The sequence below is a fragment of the Cetorhinus maximus genome, chromosome 7 (genome assembly GCF_964194155.1).
Source record: "Cetorhinus maximus chromosome 7, sCetMax3.hap1.1, whole genome shotgun sequence".
In the NCBI taxonomy this organism is placed as follows: domain Eukaryota; kingdom Metazoa; phylum Chordata; class Chondrichthyes; order Lamniformes; family Cetorhinidae; genus Cetorhinus; species Cetorhinus maximus.
Genome location: NC_135885.1, coordinates 26,142,135 through 26,168,021, shown reverse-complemented (window position 1 = coordinate 26,168,021; position 25,887 = coordinate 26,142,135). Strand labels below are relative to the sequence as shown.

General features: G+C 41.7%; 1 protein-coding gene across 2 annotated transcripts in view; it reads left to right on the top strand.

Moving 5' to 3' along the window:
* Window positions 1-25,887, top strand: part of fchsd2 (FCH and double SH3 domains 2) — a 266,251-nt gene that overhangs the window by 85,098 nt on the left and 155,266 nt on the right. For both annotated transcript variants that reach the window (XM_078545225.1, XM_078545224.1), the window contains exon 4: window positions 17,829-17,908. In XM_078545225.1, coding sequence (XP_078401351.1) covers window positions 17,829-17,908 — 80 coding nt within the window. The remainder of the gene's footprint in view (window positions 1-17,828; window positions 17,909-25,887) is intronic.

Here is a 25,887-nt window from a genome sequence, read left to right as displayed (position 1 = left end):
ACATAAGAGACTTGAGAAAATTGGATAAGCTTTATGCTGGTGTAATGCTACTAATATAAATAGGACTTTTAATTTTGTTTACTTTGTTATTTATCTCTCCAATAAAACTTACGTTAACAGTCATGTGATAGCAGTGGGCTGGAAGGGTAGCAAAGCATCCTCAACAAAGCCTCTCTTTGGGTTTGTTTTTCCACATGACTGAGGAACAATCAACTCTTCCACATGGAGCACTTCTCTCTGTTCCTGGGAAAATTGTGGGAAACTCAGTATTTGCATAATCGTCTTTAGTGCTATTGTGGGCGGGCTTTAGATGCCAATGCCCAGTGTCGCATATAGCTTTGGAATGGCCACCTGTCCAGAACTAATGAACTTAGCCTTTGTGTAACATTATCTGTTTTCACAGCGGCCCTTGTGTATAATGAATAACTTGATTTAATATTAGAAAATGTATGATTCTGTTAATGTTTGCATGGTGTTTGAATGCTTTCAGAAACAAATTTCCGTTTCAGTATTCCACATGGCAGCAGTTTTCTCTGCTGCAATACGTTTTAAAGTTGGTCTTTGTGAATTTTTCTCATGAATATTAAATAGGAGCTGGGAAAAGGAATAAAAAGAATGCCATTTGCTGCTTTCATCAAATGATCTAAATGAGCTAGTCTCCTCTTCTTGACTTCCTGTACAGTTTTAGCGCTATGCCATATTAAGTTAGTACATAAAATAAAAGTAAAATTAGTTTGTTGAAAATTTTGTATAGTCATTGAATCTTTAATGTAGATTATAAGATTTCCAACAGGAGTCCACTGACACTCAGGGCTTCAGAAGATGGTCAAATTTGCCTGCCTAGAACCAGGCATAGCATTTTTTGAGCACATTATTTTTCTAATTCAATTTTTTTGTTGTTTTCTGCATTTGTTGATTGTCTACAACAACTTGCAGTTATAAAGCACCTTTGCAGAAAATACTCCAGCCAGTTCATAGGTGAAGGTGTAAGATAATTAAGGAACAGGAGCCATTCACACAATGCTGGATAAGTTAGAAGTAGCTGAGTGGAGTTGATGGTTACATAGGATATGCAGCACAGAAACAGGCCATTGAGCCCAACCAATCCATACTGGCATTTATGCTTCACTTGAACCTAAGAGCTGGATTTAGAGCAAGTTTTTAAACATGGGTGTATGGTATGGATTAAGCAATGGCTTTCCAGAGAATAGGGCTGAAGTAGGGGAAGATATGTGACAAATGCTGGGGCGAACAGACTGATAGAAGGCAAGAACTGGAGAAGAAATGGATGCAGGAGGGAGTTGCAGAAGTCGGATGTGACTAAACCATGTCAAGTTTTGTGACAGGGCTGAAACCTAATTGGAGTGATTCAAACATGGAGTTCTGGGATAGATGAGATCCGATTTGGGAGGCAGCAGCATGTTCAAGGATTTTGGAGAGGAAAGAGGTTAAAGATGGGACAGCAGTTTGCAAGGACAGAGGGAACCAAGGTTTGGTGTTTTAAGGAGAGGCCTGATGGCAGCGCTGGATACTAAAAGAGAAATTTGAGAGGTTGTTTTTAATCTTGGAAATAGTTGCATGATAAGGATTTGAAATGAGAGGCTGGCTGGATAAAAAAAATATGGTCTTCTTGAAGGACAAAAAGACAAGAATATGAGAATTGGTCATTGGTTGACTTACGAAAAGTACCTCCCTCTGTACCCTCATCCTAGTAACAAATTCCATTCCCTAGCTACTGATTCCTCCCCCACCCTGGTCACCATGTCCTTGCGAATTGGACTGAATTTGAATTCAGCTGTCTAAGCTCTGGAATTCCGTCTCTGAAATCTCTGCTTCTCTTCCTTCCATAACTCTGATCAAACTTTTGGCCATCTTATTTTGCTCAGTTTCAATTTTTGGTTGATTATGTCCCTGTGAAGCACTCTGGGAAATGTTGTTGCATTAAAGGTGCTATCTAAATGCAGATTGTTGTTCTGAAATATTTTGCATAAACCCATCTGACCAGCACAGAGTTTTTTAAAAAAAGATATCAAATGAGCTGGGAACTCGATTGAAATAGCTTTAAGATGCATGTTTGTCAACTTCTGTATACCTTACAGGCAATATCCCAGACACCAGCATCACCATCCCGCTGGCAGGACAGACCCAGCAGAGGTGGCAGCACAGTGGTATACAGTCAGGAGGGAGATGCCCTGGGAGGCCTCAACATTGACTCCAGACCCCATGAAGTCTCATGGCATCGGGTCAAACATGGGCAGGAGAACATCCTGCCGATTAACACGTACTGCCCCGCCTCAGATGATGCGTCCGTACTCCTCCATGTTGAACGCCACTTGGAGGAAGCACTGAAGGTGGCAAGAGGGCAGAATGTATTCTGGGTGGGGGATTTCGATGTTTATCACCAAGAGTGGCTCGGTAGTACCTCCACAGTCTGAGCTGGCGGAGTCCTAAAGGGCATAGCTGCTAGACTGGGTCTGCGGCAGGTGATGAGGGAAGCAACAAGAGGGAAAAACATAGTTGACCTCATCCTCACCAACCTGCCAGCCGCAGATGCATCTGCCCATGATGGTATCAGTAGGAGTGACCACTGCACGGTCCTTGTGGAGACGAAGTCCTGCTTTCACATTGAGGATACCCTCCACCTTGATGTGGGGCACTACTGCTGTGCTAAATGGGACAGATTTCAAACAGATCTAGCAACTTAAGACTGAGTGGCTACGAGGCGCGCTGTGGGCCATCAGCAGCAACCAAAATCTGTAACCTCATGGCCTGGCATATTCCCTGCTTTACCATTACCACCAAGCCAGAGGATTAACACTAGTTCAATGAAGAGTGCAGGAAAGTATGCCAGGAGCAGCAGCAGGCATACCAGAAATAACATAGCAGCATAGACTGAGGTAAGCAATTCCATAACCAACAGATCCAGATCTAAGATCTGCAGCTCCACATGTGTGACTGGATTCACATGCATCCAGTCATGAACGATGGTGGACAATTCAACAACTCATTGGAGGAGGAGGCGCCACAAATATCCCCATCCTCAATAATGGAGGAGCCCAGCGTTAGTGCAAAAGATAAGGCTGAAGCATTCACAACAATCTTCAGCCAGAAGTGCCAAATGGATGACCCATCTTGGCCTCCTCCAGAGGTCCCAGCATCACAGATGCAAGTCTTCAGCCAATTCAATTCACTCCATGTGATATCAAGAAGTTGCTGAAGGCACTGGATGCTGTAAGGCTATGGGCCCTGATAATATTCCAGCAATAGCACTGAACTTTCCGTGCCCCTAGCCAAGCTGTTCCAGAACATCGACTACACAGGAATCTACCCAACAATGTGGAAAATTGCCCAGTTATGTGCTGTACACAAAAAGCAGGACAAATCAAACCTGGCCAATTACCGCCCCATCAGTCTACTCTCGATCATCAGTAAAGTGATGGAAGGGGTCATCATCTGTGCTATCAAGCAGCACTTGCTTAGTAATAACCTGCTCACTGACGCTCAGTTTGGGTTCCGCCAGTGTCACTCAGCTCCTGACCTCATTACAGTCTTGGTTCAAACATAGACAAAAGAGCTGAACTCCAGAGGTGGGGTGAGAGTGACTGCTCTTGACATCATGGCAGCATTTGACAGAGTGTGTCATCAAGGAGCCCTAGCAAAACTGGAGTCAGTGGGAATTGGGGGGAAAACATTCTGCTGGTTGGAGCCATACCTAGCATAAAAGAAGATGTTTGTGGTTGTTTGAGGTCAATCATCTCAGCTCCAGGACATCACTGCAGGAGCTCCCCAGGATAATGCCTGAGGCCCAACCATCTTCATCTGTTTCATCAATGACCTTCCTTCCATCATAAGGTTAGAAGTGGGGATATTTGCTAATGATTGCATAATGTTCATCATTCGCAGCTCCTCAGGCACTGAAGCAGTCCATGTCCAAATGCAGCAAGACCTGGACAACATCCAGGCTTGGGCCGACAAGTAGCAAGTAACATTCACACCACACAAGTGCCAGGCAATGACCATCTCCAACAAGAGATAACCTAATACCTCCTTGACATTCAATGGCATTACCATCACTGAATCCCCCACTATCAAAATCCTGGGGGTTACCATTGACCAGAAATCAAACTAGACTAGTCATATAAATACTGTGGCTACAAGAGGAGGTCAGAGGCTAGGAATCCTGCGGCAAGTAACTCACCAACTAACTCCTCAAAGCCTGTCCACCATCTACAAGGCACAAGCCAGGAGTGTAATGGAATACTGTCTGCTTACCTGGATGAGTGCAGCTCCAACAACACTCAAAGCTTGACACCATCCAGGGAAAAGCAGCCCACTTGATTGGCACCCCTTCCACATACGTTCACTCCCTCCATCCCCGACGCACAGTGGCAGCAGTGTGTACCAACTACAAGATGCACTGTCAGAACTCACCAAGGCTCCTGAGACAGCAACTTCCAAACTCATGACTACGCCCACTACCATCTCAGGACAAAGGCAGCAGGTACATGGGAACACCACCACCCCCTGCAAGTTCACCTCCAAGCCACTTGCCATCCTGACTTGGAAATATATCGCCATCCCTTCATTGTAGCTGTGTCAAAATCCTGGAACTCCCTCCCTAACAGCACTGTGGGTGTACCTACACCACATGGAGTGCAGCAGTTCAAGAAGGCAGCTAACCAGCACCTTCTCGGGGGCAGTTAGGGATGGGCAATAAATGCTGGCCTAGCCAGCAACGCCCACATCCCATAAACTAATGAAAAGAAATCTTATCCATTTTTTTAACTGATTTCACAAAAGGAGGATATTATCATGTTAGGATTACAACCAGTAAAAGCATTTTATTCCTTTCCCCTGTTTTTCTTCCCAGTCACCTCATCACCGAGAAATGTCTTTAAATAGTTTTCCCAGGTTAAGATTCCATGTGGGTGTGGAAACCTGAGCCCTTGTTTTATAAAGGCCCTGACCCATAGCCCCTCATCATAAGATTGTGGCAGGTTTTGGTGAGTGATTGTGTTAAATGTTAAACTAAAAGGAAGCAGGATGTGAGAAGTCATCCCAGGACCATTAGATGTTATAATTGAGGTTTATCGGATTGTCAGCTCTTGACACTGTGTTTAAGGTAAAATGAAGGCGGTCATGTGACCTTTTCTGAAGTCCGCCTGTCAGTAAGTCTGGGTGGTTTGATTGTTAGAGATCAAAGGGAGGCTTAGATTGTTTTACTGGGAAGAAGGTGCAAGTTATTTGTTTGGAGACTATGGCAGCACCCTCTGTTAACAGTGGACACGTGAGTCTCCAAAGTCCCAGAAAAGTGTTGAGAATGTCAGGTGATAAACAATTATGCTTTAAACTGTCCATTTAGTTCCAAGATGAAAGCAAATGGGCCCTCAAGGATAGCTAATTAGCATTTCTGGGTACAAAGCCCATGTGATTCGCATTGTCATCGGGAAGGATACCTAGGAAGCCATTGTAAAGATAAGGTTACAGGCTTTCCTGGAATGTCACTGAATATCACGGACAGTGTTTTGAGTCTATCTGGATCCAGGAGAGAGGAAGCAACTAGAGACAAAAAAATGTCTCTCTGGTTTGCCATGCAGGAACGTGGCTGGAAGCTTGCACTTGAATTGAAAAGACCGAATTCGTGGGGTGTCAAAGTGAGGCTGGAAGAGTCGCCTGGCTTGGGCTAGATGGAGGGTCTCTGGGTAAAGCAAACCTCATTATGAAAGACAGTTCTAGGATTGCAAGTTAGCAGGCTGAGAAAAGAAAAGAACAGGAATAAACCCTCGAGAGCTAAGAATCATTTTATATAGGTTCTGGGAAATGGGATGTCTACGTAAAGGACAGTATAAAGCATACCTGTAAGGTTTTTTTTACATTTGGGCTAAGAAGGAGGCATGTATTCCATTCTGTGGTTTAAAGTATAAGTTGCCTACAAAGATGGTGTTTCATTAATAGCATCTTTAGTTATCTGTTACAGTAAATGTCTTAAAACCTGAGATCTTTGTGTCATTCTTTCAGCTATTAACTGGAAGCTTGATCGGTCTCTACGGGGATTGTAACATAGACAAATTGCGCTATAAATTACAGCTGCAAAGGACAACATGCATAACAGAAACAAATAAAGGCAAAATACTGCGGATGCTGGAAATTTGAAACGAACAAAAAATGCTGGAAAAACTCAGGTCTAACAGCATCTGGAGAGAAAGACAGAATTAACATTTCGAGTCCGTATGACTTTTTCAGGGACATGCAAATACAAATACATGCCCATTGTTAAGTTACTAGATTAATTAAATTTTAAAGCGATAGGCAAGCATAACTGTTCATTGTGTCATCAGCCTTAAAAAAAATTAGAAACATAAGAAATCAGCTGATCTTGATTGGATCAAATGTTGTTTCTCTGCCTATTTTATTCCTGTAATGTCAATAGTTCAGGCATAAATGTCAGAAAATAAAGCCGAATTTGTAGACTGATTGAAGTACAGCAGGTTCTTGGGTATTATTTCTTTGTGCAGTAGATAGGGCTTTAAACTAATAAAGTGTGGGAGTAGGAGGATTCAGGAAAGAGTAATTCAAAAGCAGCAAGGGTTATGCCAAGTTTATAGAGCAGAGTAGTGTTTTGTATGAAAAAAATAGAGTAGGCCAAAAAGGGACAGTGAGAATAACAAAGGTAATGTAGGCCTTTGGTGAAAGGTGACACTGGGAAAATTGGGGGAAAAGTCCCAAACTAAAGCGTTGTAACTGAATGTCTGAAGCATTCACAACAAATTCAATTAATTAAATGCATCAATAGAAATTAATAGGTTTGATCTAATAGCATTACAGAGGCATGGTTGCAAAGTGACCAAGGTTGAGAACTAAATATTGCAGGATACTTTTAGAAGAAATAGTGGATGCGTTGGTTTTGATTTTCTAGAACTGCTTAGATTCTAGAACAGGTCCCAAGGAAAGGAAAGTAGCAAGCATTATACACTATTTAAGAAAGGAGGGAGAGAGAAAATGGGGAACTATAGGCCAGTTTGTCTAACATCAATAGTAGGCAAAATGCTAGAATTTGTTATTAGGGATATGGTAGCAGGGCACATAGAAAAACATAATATAATTAAGCAGCGTCATCAGAGATTTATGAAAGGGAAACAGTGTTTGACGAATCAGAGCATGTAACTAATGAGATGGACAAGGGAGAACAATGGATGAGTGTATTTGGATTTTCAAAATGCATTCGATATGGTGCCACAGAAGATGTTAAAACATGAAATTAGTACTCATGGATTGGAGTAATATTTTAGCATGGATTAAGGATTGGTTAATGGACAGAAAACAGAACATAGGAATAAACTTGACATTTTCAGATTGTCAGGCTGTAACCAATGGAGTAGCACAAGAATCTGTACTTGGTATCTGACCTATGATAGTTGTTGATTTTGTTATCATTTTTTGGGAGGTAGGGGAGGGTTTTTTCCTTCTCTTTCCTTTTTCTTCTTCCCCCTACTTCTCTTTTCCTTTCTTTCTCTTCCAAATGTAAATGTATTGAATTATTGCTATACTGTTGAGTTTTTTGTACAGTTACTCATTATGACTTGTTCTTTATTTTTAAGAAATTTTAAAGAATTTAAAAAAAAATCTGTACTTGGTCCTTTGCTATTTACAACCTGCATTTGTGTGTATTGGAAGCTACATATATAAACACACAGGACCCTGTTCTTTGCAGACAGAAAGAACACGTACACATATTGCACCTGTTTCAGCTAAACAGGATAAGTGATAGACATTCGCTGGTTTATTCCTCGGGGGAAATGCCTTGACCAATCAGAGTCAAGATGCCTGGTTTAAAATTTCACTTAACTGCCATGCATTGTTTGTCAATCACCATTAACTGGTGCATTCTCCATGACAGCACGTGTACCATTGAGTTCACTAGCCAACCAATCAATACTCTCGTACAGTATAAAGTTGTTGCTTCCCCTGACATTGGTATTCTTGCAATTGCCCTGTTGAGTGTAAGAATTACGCTGACAACCAATTTAAGATTGTTATTCAGGCTTGCAATTTGGCACATTTATGTGTACTGGAAGCTACATATATTAATACACAAGGGCCTGTTCTTTGCAGACAAAACACATACACACATTGTGCCTGTTTCAGCTAAACAGAATAAGTGATAGCCATTCATTGGTTCATTCCTTGGGGCAATGCCGTGACCATTTGGGGTCAAGTTGCCTCATTTAAATTTCAAACAATGCTTTGCAATTAACTGTCAGTCACCATTTACTGGTGCATTCTCCATGGCAATGCCTCTACCAATCAGGGTCTACTTATCAACTAATCAGCACTCTCTTTTACAGTATAAAGTTGTTGCTTCCCCTGACATTGGTATTCCTGCGATTGTCCTATTGAGTGCAAGATGAAAACTTCGACAAAATATCTTTTTTTCAGCAATATTTACAATCTATATTAATAACTTGGATGAAGGGACTGAAAAGAAAGAGGTACACTTTATATAGCACTTTTTCACAGCTACCAGATGTCTCAAAGTGCTTTACACCTAATGAAGCACATTTGAAGTGTAATCACTGTTGTAATGTTGGAAGTGCGGCAGCCAAATTGCACACTGCAAGCACCTACAAACAGCAATGTGTTAATGACCAGATAATCAGGTTTTGTGACGTTGATTGAAGGGATAAATATTAGCCAGCATACTGAGGATATTTGAAAAAATCTAAACTTCTGCCCTTGATTATTTTGATTAACTTTACAAGTTTGTTGTAAATTTCTCTGGTGACATGTTGCTGCAGAAATATTGATAGCTGTTGATACTTCCACTTAAAGAAATGGTATATACTACAGACTAGGATAGAAATAATGTAACAGGTAGACTGGGAAGTGTTTCTAACGTGTGTTCAGGAGAATTTTCTAGTTGTATGAAACCGCTACAAAGTCACTGTCATGAAGCTATTAATGTATATAATATTATTGGAAAATATTTTTCTTTTAAAATAGAGGTTTAGCCTGTAGGTGTGTCTTAATTGGGTTAAAGCCAGCTAGTCTGGGTGCTTTGATATGCATTAGTTTTGATATGTAAGAGAGAGAATGTGCATTTGCATTTTTTTTAAATAGAGCATTCAGGAAGTGGGGTGACACCTATCTAGCAGATACCACGCAATTTGTTTATATTACTAATAAAATTGGTACTATGAAAGGGGTTTTATTGTTACAGGGGTTTAGTTCAGAGGGTGTTGATACAAAGAGAATTAACATTCAATGGGCAGTGGTAGGTATAACTTCAGTTTTCGGGTGTGCAGAGCAGAGGCAATGTGAGATCAAAAGGCAGCTGTAAGCCTCCAAATGGCTTCATAGGAATCAAAGTGAAAAGAACCTCATTTTGAATTGGTAAGGTGAAAATGCTTTGCCTAGTGCCTGGTTAAGTCTGAGTTGCTGTTGCCTTAATGGAGATTAGTTTAGGAATTTGTTTAAAGTTGTAATTTGAAGCCATGTGAATATTTATTTATTTTAACCTCTAAATTAATAAAGTGTTTCATTTAGTTTAATGTAAAGCCTTGAGAACTCGTGGTCTGATTCCTGAATTTAGAGTCGCATCTCAAACATAACACTTAAAATTATAGGTTATGACAGTTGTTTCAAAGTTTCCCTCTGAGATGCTTAAATAACTCCGCTTTACTAACTGCATCAGTCATAACAGTCACAAAAAAAGAATGAAATTGGATGGACCAAACTGCACCGACCTTGGTACCAGAAACAACAATGGCAAACTCAGCCCTGTCGACCCTGCAAAGTCCTCCTTACTAACATCTGGGGGCTAGTGCCAAAATTGGGAGAGTTGTCTCACAGACTAGTCAAGCAACAGCCTGACATAGTCATCCTCACGGAATCATATCTTGCAGATAATGTCCCAGACAGCATCATCACCATCCCTGAGTATGCCCTGTCTCACCAGCAGGACAGCCCCAGCAGAGGCGGTGCACAGTAGTATACAATCAGGAGGGAGTTGCCCTGAGAGTCGTCAACATCGACTCCGGACCCCATGAAGTCTCATGGGATCAGGTCAGACATGGGCAAGGAAACTTCCTGCTGATTACCACGTACCACCCTACCCCAGTTGATAAATCAGTGTTCCTCCATGTTGAACATCACTTGGAGGAAGCACTGAGTGTGGCACGGGCACAGAATGTACTCTGGGTGGGGGACTTCAATGTCCGTCACTAAGAGTGGTTTGGTAGCCACCACTACTGACCGAGCTGGCCGATCCTAAATGACATAGTTGCTAGACTGGGTCTGCGGCAGGTGGTGAGGGAATCAACAAGAGGGAAAAGCATACTTGACCTCATCCTCACCAACCTGCCTGCCGTAGATGCATCTGTCCATGACCGTATCGGTAGGAGTGACCACCAATCAGTCGTCATGAAGATTAAGTCCCGCCTTCACATTGAGGATACCCTCCATCGTGTTGTGTGGCACTACCACCATGATAAATGGGATAGATTTCGAACAGATCTAGCAGCTCAAGGCTGGGCACCCATGAGGCACTGTGGGCCATCAGCAGCAGCAGAATTATACTCGAGCACAATCTGTATACTCATGGCCCAGCATACCCCCCACTCTACCATTGCCATCAAGCCAAGGGATCAACCCTGGTTCAATGAAGAGTGCAGGAGGGTATGCCGGGAGCAGCACCAGGCATACCTAAAAATATGGTATTAACCTGGTGAAGCTATAACACAGGACTGCTTGCGTGCCAAACAGCATAAGCAGCAAGTGATAGAGCTCAGCAATCCTACAACCAACGGATCAGACCTATACTCTGCAGTCCTGCCACATCCAGTCGTCAATGGTGGTGAACAATTAAACAACTCACTGGAGGAGGAGGAGGAGGCTCTACAAATATCCCCATCCTCAATGATGGAGGAGCCCAGCACAATAATGCAAAAGATGAGGCTGGAACATTTGCTACAACCTTCAGCCAGAAGTGCCAAGTGGATGATCCATCTTGGCTTCCTTCGGAGGTCCCCAGCACCACAGATGCCAGCCTTCAGCCAACTTGATTCACTCCACGCGATATCAAGAAATGGCTGAAGGCACTGGATAGTGCAAAGGCAAGGGGCCTTGACAATATTTCAGCAATAGTACTGAAGACTTGTGCTCCAGAACTTGCCGTGCCCTGAGCCAAGCTGTTCCAGTACAGCTGCAACACTGACATCTACCATGCAATGTGGAAAATTGTCTAAGTATGTCCTGTAAATAAAAAGCAGGACAAATCCAACCCGGCCGATTACCGCCCCATCAGTCTATTCTCGATCATCAGTAAAGTAACGGAAGGGGTCATCAACAGTGCTATCAAACGGCACCTGCTTAGGAATAACCTGCTCACTGATGCTAAGTTTGGGTTCCACCAGGGCCACTCAGCTCCTGACCTCATTACAGACTTGGTTCAAACATGAGCAAAAGAGCTGATCTCCGAGGTGAGGTGAGAGTAACTGCCCTTGACATCCAGCAACATTTGACCGAGTATGGCATCAAGGAGCCCTAGCAAAACTGGAGTCAGTGGGAATCAGGGAAAACTCTCCGCTGTTTGGAGTCACACCTAGCATAAAGGAAGATGGTTGTGGTTGTTAGAGGCCAGTCATCTCACCTCCAGGACGTTTGAGCAGGAGTTCCTCAGGGTAATGTCCTAGGCCCAACCATCTTCAGCTGCATCATCAATGACCTTCCTTCCATCATAAGGTCAGAAGTGAGAATGTGCTGATGATTGCAGAATGTTCAGCGCCAATTGCGACTCAGACACTGAAGCAGTCCATGTCTAAATGCAGCAAGATCTAGGCAAATCCAGGCTTGGACTGGCAAGTGGCAAGTAATATTCATGTCACGCAAGTACCAGGCAATGACCATCTCCAACAAGAGAGAACCATCTCTTGACATTCAATGGCATTGCCATCACTGAAGCCCCCACTACAAGTCAGAAGTGTGATGGAATAATCTCCACTTGCCCGGAAGAGTGCAGCTCCAACAATGCTCAAGAAGCTTGACGCCATCCAGGACAAAGCAGCCTGCTTGATTGGTGCCCCTTCCACAAACATGCACCCCCTCCACCACTGACATACAGGGTAATAGTGTGTACCATCTCTCTCGCCTCTCTCTCTCTCTCGCACACAAAAAAGATTCACTAAATAATACACGGAACAAGTGTCTGGAGTTACAAGAAGAGACTAGAGAAACTGGGGCAATGTTCAGAGCAGAGCTAATAGAAGTACTCAAAATTGTGAAAACATATTTTGCTAAGTATGTAGGAAGAAGCAAGTGATTGATGAGTCAGTAACTGGAGAGTATAAAGTTAAGATCATCTCATCACCAAAAGAATAAAAGGAAAATTTCTTAATGTAAGAATATTGTTAGGATTTGGAATGCCCTACCAGAAACAGTGGCAGAAGCAGAATTCAAATAGCATTTGAATGTGAAGCGGGTAAATATTTGAAAATGAAGCGGTTATGGAGAAAAGGCCAGAAATGCAACAAAGTGGATAGATAACTAGCCAACATAGGAACAGGAGTAGGCTGCTTAGCCCCTTGAGCCTGCTCCTCCATTCAGTAAAAGTCATGGCTAATCTTCAATCTAACTCTAAGAGCTAAAAACAAAAAACTACTGCGGATGCTGGAAATCCAAAACAAAAACAGAATTACCTGGAAAAACTCAGCAGATCTGGCAGCATCGGTGGATAAGAAAAGAGTTGACGTTTCGAGTCCACATGACCCTTCAACAGAACTGCGTGTAGTTAGGAGAGGGGTGAAATATAAGCTGGTTTAAGGTGGGGGGCGGGGGGAGAGAAGTTGAGGGTGGGGTGGTTGTGGGGACAAGCAAGCAGTGATAGGAGCAGATAATCAAAAGATGTCACAGACAAAAGGATCAAAGAGGTGTTGAAGGTGGTGATATTATCTAAGAAAAGTGCTAATTAAGAATGGATGGCAGGACACTCAAGGTACAGCTCTAGTGGGGGTGGGGTGGAAAGACTGACCAGGTATTAGTTGTAGATTTAAAAATAATGGAAATAGGTGGGAAAGAAAAATCTATATAAATTATTGAAAAAAACAAAAGGGAGGGGGAAGAAACGGAGTGGGGTTGGGGGGAGGGAGTTTAAGATCTAAAGTTGTTGTATTCAATATTCAGCCCGGAAGGCTGTAAAGTGCCTAGTCGGAAGATGAGGTGCTGTTCCTCCAGTTTGCGTTGGGCTTCACTGGAACAATGCAGCAAGCCAAGGACAGACATGTGGGCAAGAGAGCAGGGTGGAGTGCTAAAATGGCAAGCGACAGGGAGGTTTGAGTCTTTCTTGCAGACAGACCGCAGGTGTTCTGATGTGTTTGGTGGTGGCATCATGCTGGAGTTGGCAGAAATGGCGGAGGATGATCCTTTGAATGCGGAGGCTGGTGGGGTGATAAGTGAGGACAAGGGGGACCCTATCATGTTTCTGGGAGCGAGGAAAAGGCGTGAGGGCGGATGAGCGGGAGAAGAGCCTTTACTCCTTAATCCCTTAGAATGTTAGACGAAGACATTATCAGTACAAATGCAATGGGCCAAATAGCCGTCTTCTGTGCTGTAAATTTTTATAAATTTAACAATAATCCTTACTTTAAGCTATAGTTTCTTGCAGAAGGAAGAAAGTTTTATTTCATTGGCCTCTAGCTTAAGGTCAAAAAGTGACAGTTTTTTTAACGGTGACCTATGCACATTAAATTTTGTCTAATTCAGCTGACTTCACATCAGTCTTGAGTTGTATACTTCACACCAGTTCTCACTTTGTGCTACAGGAAAACTTCTGTGTGCCTTGCACTAATGACAAAGAAAAATTGTTTCCTGCAGGTTTAATCTGATCACGGGGGCACAATGGGCTGCACATAGCAGTACCAAAGTAGAATAGTACATTGTGATTTTCATGGCCTCTGTATTCCTGTTATGAAAGAGGGTGTCCTCAAATTGGTGTAAACCCTTGAAACCCTCCACTCCCCTGACTCTGTCTGTTTGCGCGTCCCACCATTGGTCGTTGTTTCTTCAACTTTTATACTCTGGATGGAAGACCCTCCGCCTTTCCAACTCTCTCTTGATTCAAGTCTCCTTAAAACTCACTCCTTTGTCAAAGCTTTTGGTCACTCCTCCTAAGATCTACTTTGGTTTTGTATGTGTTTTTTGACTACGTATCTTTAAGTTTCTTGGGGCTTTAAAGACACTATATAAATGGATTTTTTTTGGTGAAAGTGTCCTATGGAGTTAGACTGCTTATTTTGTACATAGTGTGATTATAGCATGTACTTGAGATAAAGATCAATGTCAAAAAATTCACCCTAATGCCTTCTGTTTATAGTAGAGACAGAACAATTATGTGCAGCCTACAGTTCTTACTGAAGAAGTCTCTTTATCCTTGCAATGTACAAAGATGATTTATTGTAGGTTTTGAAATAGTTAACCAGTAATGGATGTTTGGAAAATATTTCTCGTGTAACAAGGGTGCTCAATTCATTGAGGATTGCAAGTAGCCAGTCAATTGGAGTTAATGTGTTCATTGTTATATACTGCAGTATAACTGGTAGCAAATTATGGCACGAATGGTAGGCAGTGCATTTATTGGCTTCTTGGTTGCAATATTCGATTGGAAAATGTTTGCTATTTAAAATGATAAGACTTGCAGGTGTAACAATGAAAAGGTGATGCAGTTTTCAGATAATAGAATTAACAACACAGCACTGAGATTTACTAAAAGTAAAATCTAATTGTACAGAGACAGGCATTGTTGTCATTAGACTAATTAGTGTTTATTAGTGCTATTGTATAGGTCATATTGCTTTTAAGCTATGGACACTTTAACTATGTTTACTGAGATTTGGGATCAAGGTTTACCAGGGCAGCTCACAGAACCTTTAATTTATGGTGTTTTTTAAGGAGAATCTCTAGTGATAACATCTAATTATGTTAAGCAGCATCATCACTTCACTTCAAAAGCCTGAGGTGATAATGGTTTTTCCATTGCTGCAAAGATGATCAGCTGGATTTTACCAGGCTTCGGAACAGGCAAGGGGTCCTGCTGCCATGCCATCTTGCCAGCAGCAGAGAAGGTGGCAGATGGTCCTCCAGAGCCCAATTGAGTCACTTAAATGGTCAATTAAGGGTCTCTTCCCACCTCCACTGGCATTTTAGCTGCGGCAGAGATCCTTCCACTGTGCGTGAAGACCGCCAGGTAAACTCTGGCAGGCTCCATGGCGGACCCACTTTTTCACGCAGTCTCTGAACTATGGAGGAGCCCCTTGGTGGCAATGGTAGCTCCTGTGGCAACAGTGCCACTTGCCATCAATCTTGGCGACTTATGGTTAAAAGCAAATCTTTTTCGTTTACACAGTTACCACTGAATGTCCCAAAGGACTTTGCAATGAAGTTTTTTTGTTTTGGAGTTTAGACACTTATAAAAAGCAGCAGCCAATGTGCACACAGCCAGCTCCTAAAAACATGGTAATGTCCAGATAATCTGTTTTTGTGATATTGATTTGTGGGTTAGCTATTGGTCAGGACACTGGGGATAACTCCCCTGTTCTTGCCTGAAATAGTGTAGTGGGATCTTTTGTACCCACCTGAGAGGCCCCGGTTTAACATCTTAGCCAAAAGACGGCACCTCCCGCTCCACCCCGGAACTGCACTGGAATGTCAGGTTTGATTTTATCTGCTCTGAAGAAGGATCATACAGACTCGAAATGTTAACTCTGTTTCTCTCCCCACAGATGCTGTCAGATCTGCTGAATTTTTCCAGCATTTTCTGTTTTTATTTCAGATTTCCAGCATCCGCAGTAGTCTGCTTTAATCTCGATTTTTTTTTGTGCTTCTTGAACCCAGAATATTCTGACATTCAGAGGTGAGCGTGCAGCCAACTGAGCCACAACTGACATGCCTGATATTCTTTTAACACATTGATTTGGATCATTTGTTGAAACAAAATTGAATATTTGCCTGTCTCTGGAAATGATTTTAAATAGTTTTATTAATTTGTGACAAGTGGATGTTGGTCTAGAGCATAATAAAACTTTCTCCTCTTCATTAGTAAGCACGAAAGGTTTTTCTCGGACCTAGCAACAAGTCTTAACTATAACCTCAGATAAGCACCCTATACTGTATCAGCATAAATTGTTACACATTCCATCTAACCTTTTAGGCTCACTGTCAGATAGTGCTTCCATACTACTGCCCTATATGAAAACTGTACAGACCATTGATCAAACCTGGGACCTTCCTGTTCCATATAATTGATTACCAGATCTAACTAGTGCAAACCCTAAGCCAGTGCGTTGTAATAATTGTGAGCTGACCTGAGATTTTTGTTGTTTCACGGTCACTTGATTTAGTTAATCAGAATTGGAAAAGGCATCAACCATACAAGACAATTTATCATTTACATTTTTATTAGAAAACATTTGTTTGATTGAAATTTCTGTTTTTTGAATACATGATGTACTGGATGCAGTTGTTAAGGAAGAGAATTCACTAATCTCCCATTCAAACAAGACATGTGACTATCATTAATTGGACTGGAAATACATAAAACATGCTGAAGCATGAAGGCTGTTAAAGTGAAAATATTTCAATCTGAACATAGCAAAGATTCTGCTCTGAAGCTGTGGTATGATGTCTTCCTTTATCTTGGACTCGATGTTAATCTTGTCTCCTTTCTGAGATTGTTTACCTCACCGTATTTTATTTATTAAGAAATGGTGATGTCTTGTATGGACATGCAATGTGTATAGGATTCTACAGTACCTTATCTATATACGTTTTTATGGGATTTTTTTAATACTTTCTCCTGATTAAGACTTCAAGATTTCTTCTAATTTGCAGTCCTCATATTAGTGGATTAAACTTTGAAAAATGTGTATATATTTTTGTAGTCCAGTTTATGTAGAATTGCATTTAGTATCAGAAAAGTACATGTGCATTCTGCCAACTGTTTTGAGTTACTTCGCAGTTAGAAAATATGTTCACCGAAAAGCGCTTTCGTCATGTGGTGTGCTGCCCTCAAGCTATATATAACCAATTGTGTCTGCTTCTAATGGAGAGAGATACCTATGGCCCTTTTTGAATCCTGGCTGATTACTGGCTTAATTATACAAACACGCACGTGGAAGCCCCTTGCAAATGTGGGATCTCAGATGAAGCACAGCATATTGCAGAAAAACTGGCGCATAAATGGATCAGAATATTTCAGTATCAAAAACTACCACTAGGAAGCAGAGTTTTGGTTTTATTGTACTGGAGCCAAGGGACCTCGAATGTTCTTGGCTCCCAGGACCCCAAGAATGCTCACTCTGACGGTATGCTTCTGTCCACACCAATTCTTCATACCATGAACAGTAAAACTTGTTAATGTTAAATTTGTACACCTAAGTCGTAGTATTAAGCCCTGATTGAAATATCTTCATTTTCATCATTGCTGAAAAGTTCTTCAGAATGTCCCCAAGTTTCTATTAGAACATAATGAAGTGAGAGATGTTGTGGTGAGGTGTGTGGAGAGGGAGGCGGGGGGGTGGTGTGGGTGGGTGTGGAAAAGGTGGAAAATGTGATTTGAAAGCAATTCAAATTAGTGATATCCTGCTCTTGAATCTGTATCTTTTTCAGTTCAAGTATGTTGCAAATATTTTAGTGACAATCAATTTCAGACAAGGTTTAATATTCAAGTGTTTATTTGTGAACACTTTTTTGACTGCATTATGTTGTTATTGATAAATTACCTTACACTATTATTTACCTGTTAATATAGTTTAAACTCAAATTATTTTTCTTGATTTTAGGCTCTTCAGAAGCTGGCCACCCAATATCTCAAGAGGGAATGGGTTGGATTAAAACTTGATGAAAGAAGTGAACATAACAGGTAAATGTTTTTGGAAAATGTTGATCATAGTAATTGAAGTCCAGTTTGCATATTTTTTTTGCTGAATATTCCTGGAAAAGGAAATTCACAATTTATTTTTGTGTGCGGATACGTGCTGCATGTGTACATGAACATCAGTTGAGGACAAGATCAGATTGACAAAGTCTGCAATCAAATAGCCTCCAACATTAACTCTATAGTTAGGCATGCACTTAAAACTTTGGTGAGATGTTGGAAGTTGTCTGTGCATATGCAGTCATTTATTAATCCGACAATCTCACATGGAACAAACCCCTCCCATGGTGCCTATGTATTTTTGTTCAAAAAAGAGACATGTTGTTGAAGGTTTTCATCTTGCACTAAGCAAGAATACCAATTATGAAAGGGATAACAATTTATACAGTGTAAGTAGAGACTGCTGCTTGGTTTGCAAGTGGACTCTGGTAGAGACGTTGCCATGGAGAATGCAACAGGGAATAGTTAACTGCCCAGTTTTTGTTTAAATTCAAAGCAGGCAGGTCGACTCTGGTCAAGGTGTTGCCATGGGGAATGAACCAGGGAATGGCTGTCCCCCAAGCTTTTGTTTACTTGAAAAAGGCGCGGACATGCTCCTTCTGAGTGCAAGGGCCCTGTGTGTGAATATATGTAGCTTCTAGCATGTGTAAGTGAGCCATACTGCGAGCCCAACTTTTCTTAAATTGATTGTCAGTGTAATTCTTAGCATAGTCAGGATTGTTTAACCAGCGCTGTCCAATTGCGGAATCAAGTCTAATGTTGGATGCTGTGTTTTGAATTTTGCAAGCATGGGCACGATCAGTACTTTGCCTGTTGCAAACAGCCGAAGGGAAGTGCTGTTTGATACAATCCACCGGTCATTGGGATGTGCGACCCACAAACCTGTCACCACACCGGCACTGAAATTCACATACCACATTATTCATTTGTGAGATTGGCAGAACATCGTTTTGGCTTGACGGCAGCACCCGTTAGTGGAGAATACAACTCATGTTGCTACTGCATAGTAGTAGCTTGAACTGGCTAGCTTCACCTATTGCTCAAATTTTTGAGACACCTTTTTCTTTCAGGGTAATCTAGGGTAGACTGGGCACTTTTCAGGACCAAAGGTGACAGCTAGGCCCATTCATGAGCTTGTGTGATATACGACGAGCAGCGATATGATTAGGGGAGCCTTTATCCCACAGGGTGGCTTTCATGTGCCCAATTTCAGCATCAAGCTTGCACAGTGAGCAAATGGCTCTGGGCCTATCTACAAAGTTGCCAATAAGGCCAATCTTATAGCGCGTGGAACTGTAGCAATCCCAATGCGTATACTGTCCACTTAGGTAGACTCTGGTCAAGGCATTGCCATGCGTAATGAACCAGGGAATGGATGTCCCCAGAGCTTTTGTTTAGTTGAAAAGTTCTCTACTACTGTCTACCGCAAGTTTACCTTCACTGGTCAGTAAACGCACTGGGATCCCTACAGTTCCACACGCTATCATGCTATAAGATTGGCCTTATTGGCAACCTTGTAAGTAGGACCTGAGGCATTTGTTCATCGTACAAGCTTGATGCTGAAATTGGGCACATCAAAGCCACCCTGTGGGATAAAGGCTCCCCTAATCATATCGCTGCTCGCCGTATATCACACAAGCTCATGAATGGGCCTAGCTGTCACCTTTGGTCCTGAAAATAGGATGCATCCAAGGCATTATCTGGTATAATGGCTACCCTGATCAGACTGTTTTTCACTGTATATCATGCGGAGCCTCACTTAGGCTCGTACTCTGGGTATAACAGGAATGAGTGACTCAGTATCAAATAATGAATGAAAACAATTTTTGAACAATTATTAGTAATTGGAAAAAGGAAGGAAAGATACCTTTATTACAAAGAAAGGAAGAAAAATAACTTTATGTACATATATTTTAAAAGAAAGGAAGAAAGACAGCTTTATTGTGGCACAAGTGGGAACCCCATATTGATCTGTTCAAGTGTTACAACCAAGATGGGAGGAGGGCACAGCTTCTCTAACCCCACTACTCCACAGGTCACACCATAAGTGTAAATGTTTTATTCACTTTCAAAAATGGCTAGTTGTTTACTTCCGCTATTATTAGAACCAGAATAAAAGAGACTTCAACCAGGCTTCTTTCAATAAACTCAGAATGATTGATTTATTATGAAACAAAACTTAGTTTTTAAAGCAAGTTGCAATCCGAAGTGTAACTCTGTACCCCTTTAAATACCAACGCGCGCACACGCACGCACACACATGACAAAACAAATAGAGTCTCTGCAGAGGTTGGCAGTTAAGGGAAAATATGAAAAAGGATAAAATTCAAAGGGTTTTGACCCTGTGTATCTGGTGTTCTTGCATACGAAGGCAGATTGCTGGTCACAGCAGCTGTCTGGAAGTTCTTTCCAAAGGAACTTTTGGTATGGAGGAGAACAGAGCAGGATCAATTTTTTAATTCATTTACAGGATGTGGGCGTCACTAGTTGGCTAACGTTTATTGCCCATCCCTAATTGCTCTTGAGAAGATGGGATCTCTCTCTTGTCTAAAGATTCTCAAGATTCCAAATACAGATGGGTTATACTGAGATGAGTATTTCTAGCTGGATACTGATAACTACACTGAATTTCATACAAAGCAGGGAGAGCACAAGTTGGGTAACCTCCATTCAGTTTACTCAAATTGAGTCCAAAAAACAAGTTCAAGACAGAAATTCATCTCAGTCATTTGGCTTCCAGAAAATCATCAGAGCCCCTCAGGATCTGAAAGCAGTAGTTTTTTTCACCAGCAATTAAGTTCAAAAAAACAAAGAATTTCTGGTGCCTTGCAGGTTATTTAGCTGAAGCCATGTGACTTCTTGGAAAAGGCAATTTGCGCACAGTCCAAAGTGAACTTAAACTTTAAAAAAAAAACCAGGCTGGTTCCCAAGAAAGTGTCCAAATAATTCAATGTTCTTCCCATTTTGAAAAACATGTAGTTCTTGGAGATATGTATTCATAATACAGGATAGTTCCCCAAAGTGGTAAAACAACCCAAATTGGCCTGTTCAAGACAGTACCCTAAAATGGTAAAATTCCCCTTGGTTCATGCATCACCAAGTCTCTGAATAACCTTGCACCATTTCTAATTGCACTTGAGAAGATGGTGGTGTCCTTGGGATCTCTCTCTTGTCTAAGCTTCTCAAGTTTCCAAATACAGGTGAGTTATACTGAGATGAAGATTTCTAGCTAGACACTGATAACTACACTGAATTGCACAGGGGTGGGATCTCCAGTCAGGCACTACGTCGAGTTCTTTCCTCCAGTCTTCAGTGATTGACTATTACACTCTGGCTGCAGCCCTGAATGCTGGATGCTGTGCCCCTTTCAGTCCAATTTCTGGCTCCATTCCAGCCTTCTGAAGCCTCCACCCAGACTTTCTCAAAACAAGAGTCTGGCAACCATGAGTCCTCATCAAATTTTTCTCTCAAGCACAGCGAGGCTTACAGACTCTGCAGTATTCAGGCTGGTTACACATCTTTGATGGCAGGTGGGAGACAGCACAATTGGGTTATACTGTCCATCAACCAAACTCCATCTCCTGATTCTGCACCATAGTTGACCACCCCATGTGCAAGGTTATCTATTGTCCTGGTTTGTAGCTATTAAACAATAGAAAAGAACTTTTATTTTAGCAAATTTAAGCACAAAAAAGAAATGGTAGTTTAGACAAATCAACAGCTGTGAACATGGCCTGTTTTGAGCAGCATGAAAACAAAGCCTTGGGAGTAAAAAACAAGTCCATTGTTAATAATATGACTACTATTGATTACATAATTGATTAATTGCTTCACTTAAAGCACAAGCACTCTTGGTTTTCAATCAAGGTCTACAAAATAACTTCTAAAAATTCAATACAAGCTTAATACAGGTTGCCTTAAAATCAAGAGCAAAGCAGAAATAAAATGCAAAAACATAAAATTGCAAAAATTAGTGATTGCAGGTCCCAGGTCTACAGCCTTCCCTCCCCTTTCAAATTCAAATTATAGCAATATTTTGTAATCAGGCTAACTATTTTTTGTAATTTATCCAGTTGGAATGATTTTTTTTACATCTCATTGGCGTTTCAAAGCTCGTAAAGGTCGCAGTTCAAGCTCAGTTACTTGAGGGCAGATGTTGATACATAGCAGAGACAAAATTTTCAGTAGCTAGACAAAGACCAACACATGCGAAATAATCCTAACCCATGGATGAATATTTGCATTCATGCCCCAATTCCATAAATCCTCCCACCATTAATCTTTTTATTAATATACTTGTGTTGCTGCAAGAGGAAGTAGACTTTCTGGGATTTAGCAATGCTCCATGTTAACTCTTTCTTTCAGTTGCTTGGGCAGCTGTGAGACATTGTAACCGAACCTTTCCACATACACTCATAATTATCCCTTCATTCAATCTTCTACACTAATTTCTGTGATGTTACGATGGTAAATATTTATCAATTCTCGGCCACCAATTCTGACAGGTGTTTCTGGGGTAAAACAAAAGGTTGCTTCGGGAGCAGGGCATGGATCTTTGTATTCATAATGATATTATTTTTCTATGGTAGCAACACACTATTCCCTTTCTCCTAATGTATGCAGTTTGTGTCGGCTTTAGTTCAACTTTAAATGCCTCCATTGTGCAATTTACTCTAGTCTGATTAAACACCCGTGTTGCTTTGGGATGCCCCTCATCTCTTGCAGGCACACGATCACCTCTCTCCACGTGTTACACTCTTCCAGCCGAGTTCCTAATATATAATCTCCCAAACCTCCTGCATATAGATAGGTATTGTAATATTGTATATGACTGCTGTCCTGAATCAATCCTTTACTTTTCACCGGATATATTGACAATCGCCTAGTCTCACCTGTCACTACTCATGGTCTATTTAGTAGTTTCACATTTGACCTGGACAGAGTAAGACTGAACCAGTCCCCTTTATACTTTTACAAGGAAATTAAATGATCATTAGCAATCCATGAGGGGACTTCGCCCTCGTGCATCTGTCTCATGTTCTCTTGGGTTCGTACCACTAGCCAGGAACTGTATATAACACACATCATTTTAAGTTGCTCCTACTGAGGCATCACTGTCTTCCCTGATTAATTCATTGTTTTTGCATGATTCTCTAATTCACTCACTATACCGTTCAGGCCATTGTCTCCCTTGTGGGGCCCTTTCTGGTACCACTGTTTCTGCTGTTTTATCTCTACCACCACCTCCCAGTAACTCTTGCCATTTTTTCCCTTAGCCTTTTCTCAAATCAAAGGGTCATTTTCCATACCACTGCCTCTTTGGTGGCAGGTTGATGTTCCAGACAAAATCCTCAAGTCCCCCCTTTACATATGGTGTAGCTAACTATGATCCGGAGCCAGTGATTAAGGGCGTGTCCCCATAGGTCGTCTCAATTTAAATCAATTGCTTTATTAATTCTGGCATAACAGCCCACAGCCTGTCTGCAAATGCACTCATATTCTCATCTGGTTGCTGCTGAGTTTGTTCGAGCATCTTGAAGGGGTTTCCCCCTTTCCACTACCCAATTTTTCATTTTTTCCCATGCTGTCCCTCCTGTCTTTGCTTCTTCAGGCAAAGCCCGGTAAACTCTTGGAGCCATAGTAAATAGTAACAATTTGCTCTTTTCATTATTTAATCGATGTAATCCCATAACCTCAACCTTTGTGCCCGGTAACATCTGAATGAATCTATGTTGCACCTTTTGTATTGCGCTTATATCTCACTTCTAAATAGGATATCTATAACTGATATTTGGTTAAAACTAAGTAACAATGTTTTGTTAAAGTCTGACAGGCAAAAATGAATTTGCTAGCGTTTGATGACAAATTCCTGCACAAGGAGCTACTTTCTTTTCTAGTACTTCTATTCAAAGGACTGTCAAAGTGCTCAATTCCCAACCTAGGCTTGGAATAAAGGGCTGAATTATATGAGGCGCCGGATTCCACCCCTCCCTTCCATCCCGAGCTTATAAAAACAAAAAACTTTGCGGATGCTGGAAATCCAAAACAAAAACAGAAATACCTGGAAAAACTCAGCAGGTCTGGCAGCATCGGCGGAGAAGAACAAAGTTGACGTTTCGAGTCCTCATGACCCTTCAACAGAACTAAGTAAAAATAAGAGAGGGGTGAAATATAAGCTGGTTTAAGGTGGAGGGGAGAAGTGGGGAGGGGGGGTGGTTGTAGGGACAAGCAAGCAGTGATAGGAGCAGATAACCAAAAGATGTCAAAGACAAAAGAACAAAGAGGTGTTGAAGGTGGTGATATTATCTAAAAGAATGTGCTAATTAAGAATGGATAGCAGGACATGCAAGGTACAGATAGCTCTAGTGGGGGTGGGGTGAAATAAGACTAAAAGGGCATAAAAGGTATAGATTTAAAAATAATGGAGATAGGTGGGAAAAGAAAAATCTATATAAATTATTGGAAAAAACAAAAGGGAGGGGGAAGAGCAACCCCCTTTCCGTTTATTCCCCCTCCCTTTTGTTTTTTCCAATAATTTATATAGATTTTTCTTTTCCCACCTATTTCCATTATTTTTAAATCTATACCTTTTATGCCCTTTTAGTCTTATTTCACCCCACCCCCACTAGAGCTATCTGTACCTTGCGTGTCCTGCTATCCATTCTTAATTGGCACATTCTTTTAGATAATATCACCACCTTTAACACCTCTTTGTTCTTTTGTCTGTGACATCTTTTGGTTATCTGCTCCTATCACTGCTTGCTTGTCCCTACAACCACTCTCCCCCCCCACCCCGCCCCATCCCCCCCACTTCTCCCCATCCCCCCCACTTCTCCCCCCACCCCCCCACCTTAAACCAGCATATTTCACTCCTCTCCTATTTTTACTTAGTTCTGTTGAAGGGTCATGAGGACTCGAAACATCAACTTTGTTCTTCTCCGCCGATGCTGCCAGACCTGCTGAGTTTTTCCAGGTAACCCCGAGCTTATGTTTAGGAGATGCGGTGGGGGGAACCCATCACGGAGAACACTGGCTGCCCCACAGTTGTTTAAGGGGCAGTTGGCCATTGATAGACTGAAGGTGGGATTTCTGCCCTCCTAGATCAGGAAGTCGCGCCTCGGAGAGCAGCTACCCAGCACTTGGGACAGTGGCATGCAGTGCTGGATAGGAGTTTAAGTCAGTGAGGGTCTCCGCTGGGTGCCTTCTGAGCCTATTAAAGAGGGACCCCCTACCCTGCCAACAGCCTATGCATGGGAACTTGCCAGGCTGGCTGCTTGTTGTGGGAACTGGCAGCAGCGGTTGGTTGAGGCCCTTAAGTGGGCATTAATTGCCCACTTAGTAGGATCTCAGTTTGCCCACTGATGGGTCGATCACTCGACGTCTCCCCTGCTGCTACTAAAATTGCAGTGGAGGCAGGATCGGGCAGGCGGGTAAGTTGCCCGCTGGATTTAACAAGCCCCCCCCCCCCAATCGACCCCACCAATCAACTCAAAGGGTGTGATTACCACTATTCAAAATGTAATACTGCTGAAAGGGATCACAGCCACTACCTGCAAAAATGTTCCCTTACCACATCCTTGAAAATGCTACTTTAACAAGTTGATTTAAAAAAAGCTAGTGTGCAAAGATTGGAAGAGGCACAATGGCGTGAAGGGCATAAATATGTATGTAATGTAAACTTGAAGCTATTTCCAAAATTTGTATAGTCACCCTGAAGTTACTTTTTAGAATTCTCATCACCTAAATGCTGCCGGTTACAAAAGTGGAAATCCCAACTAAACAGTTCCAGTGAATTTCTGGTATTCGTGCTATGTATTGGTAATTTATGCTATTGTCTCAGTGTCTTTCTTTGCAATATGCAATAATAAATTTCAAAATTCATATTTAATTGGACAGCAGGTTTTAAGAGCACAGTTTTTTATTCATTCAAGGGGTGTGGGCTTCGCTGGCTAGGCCAGCATTTA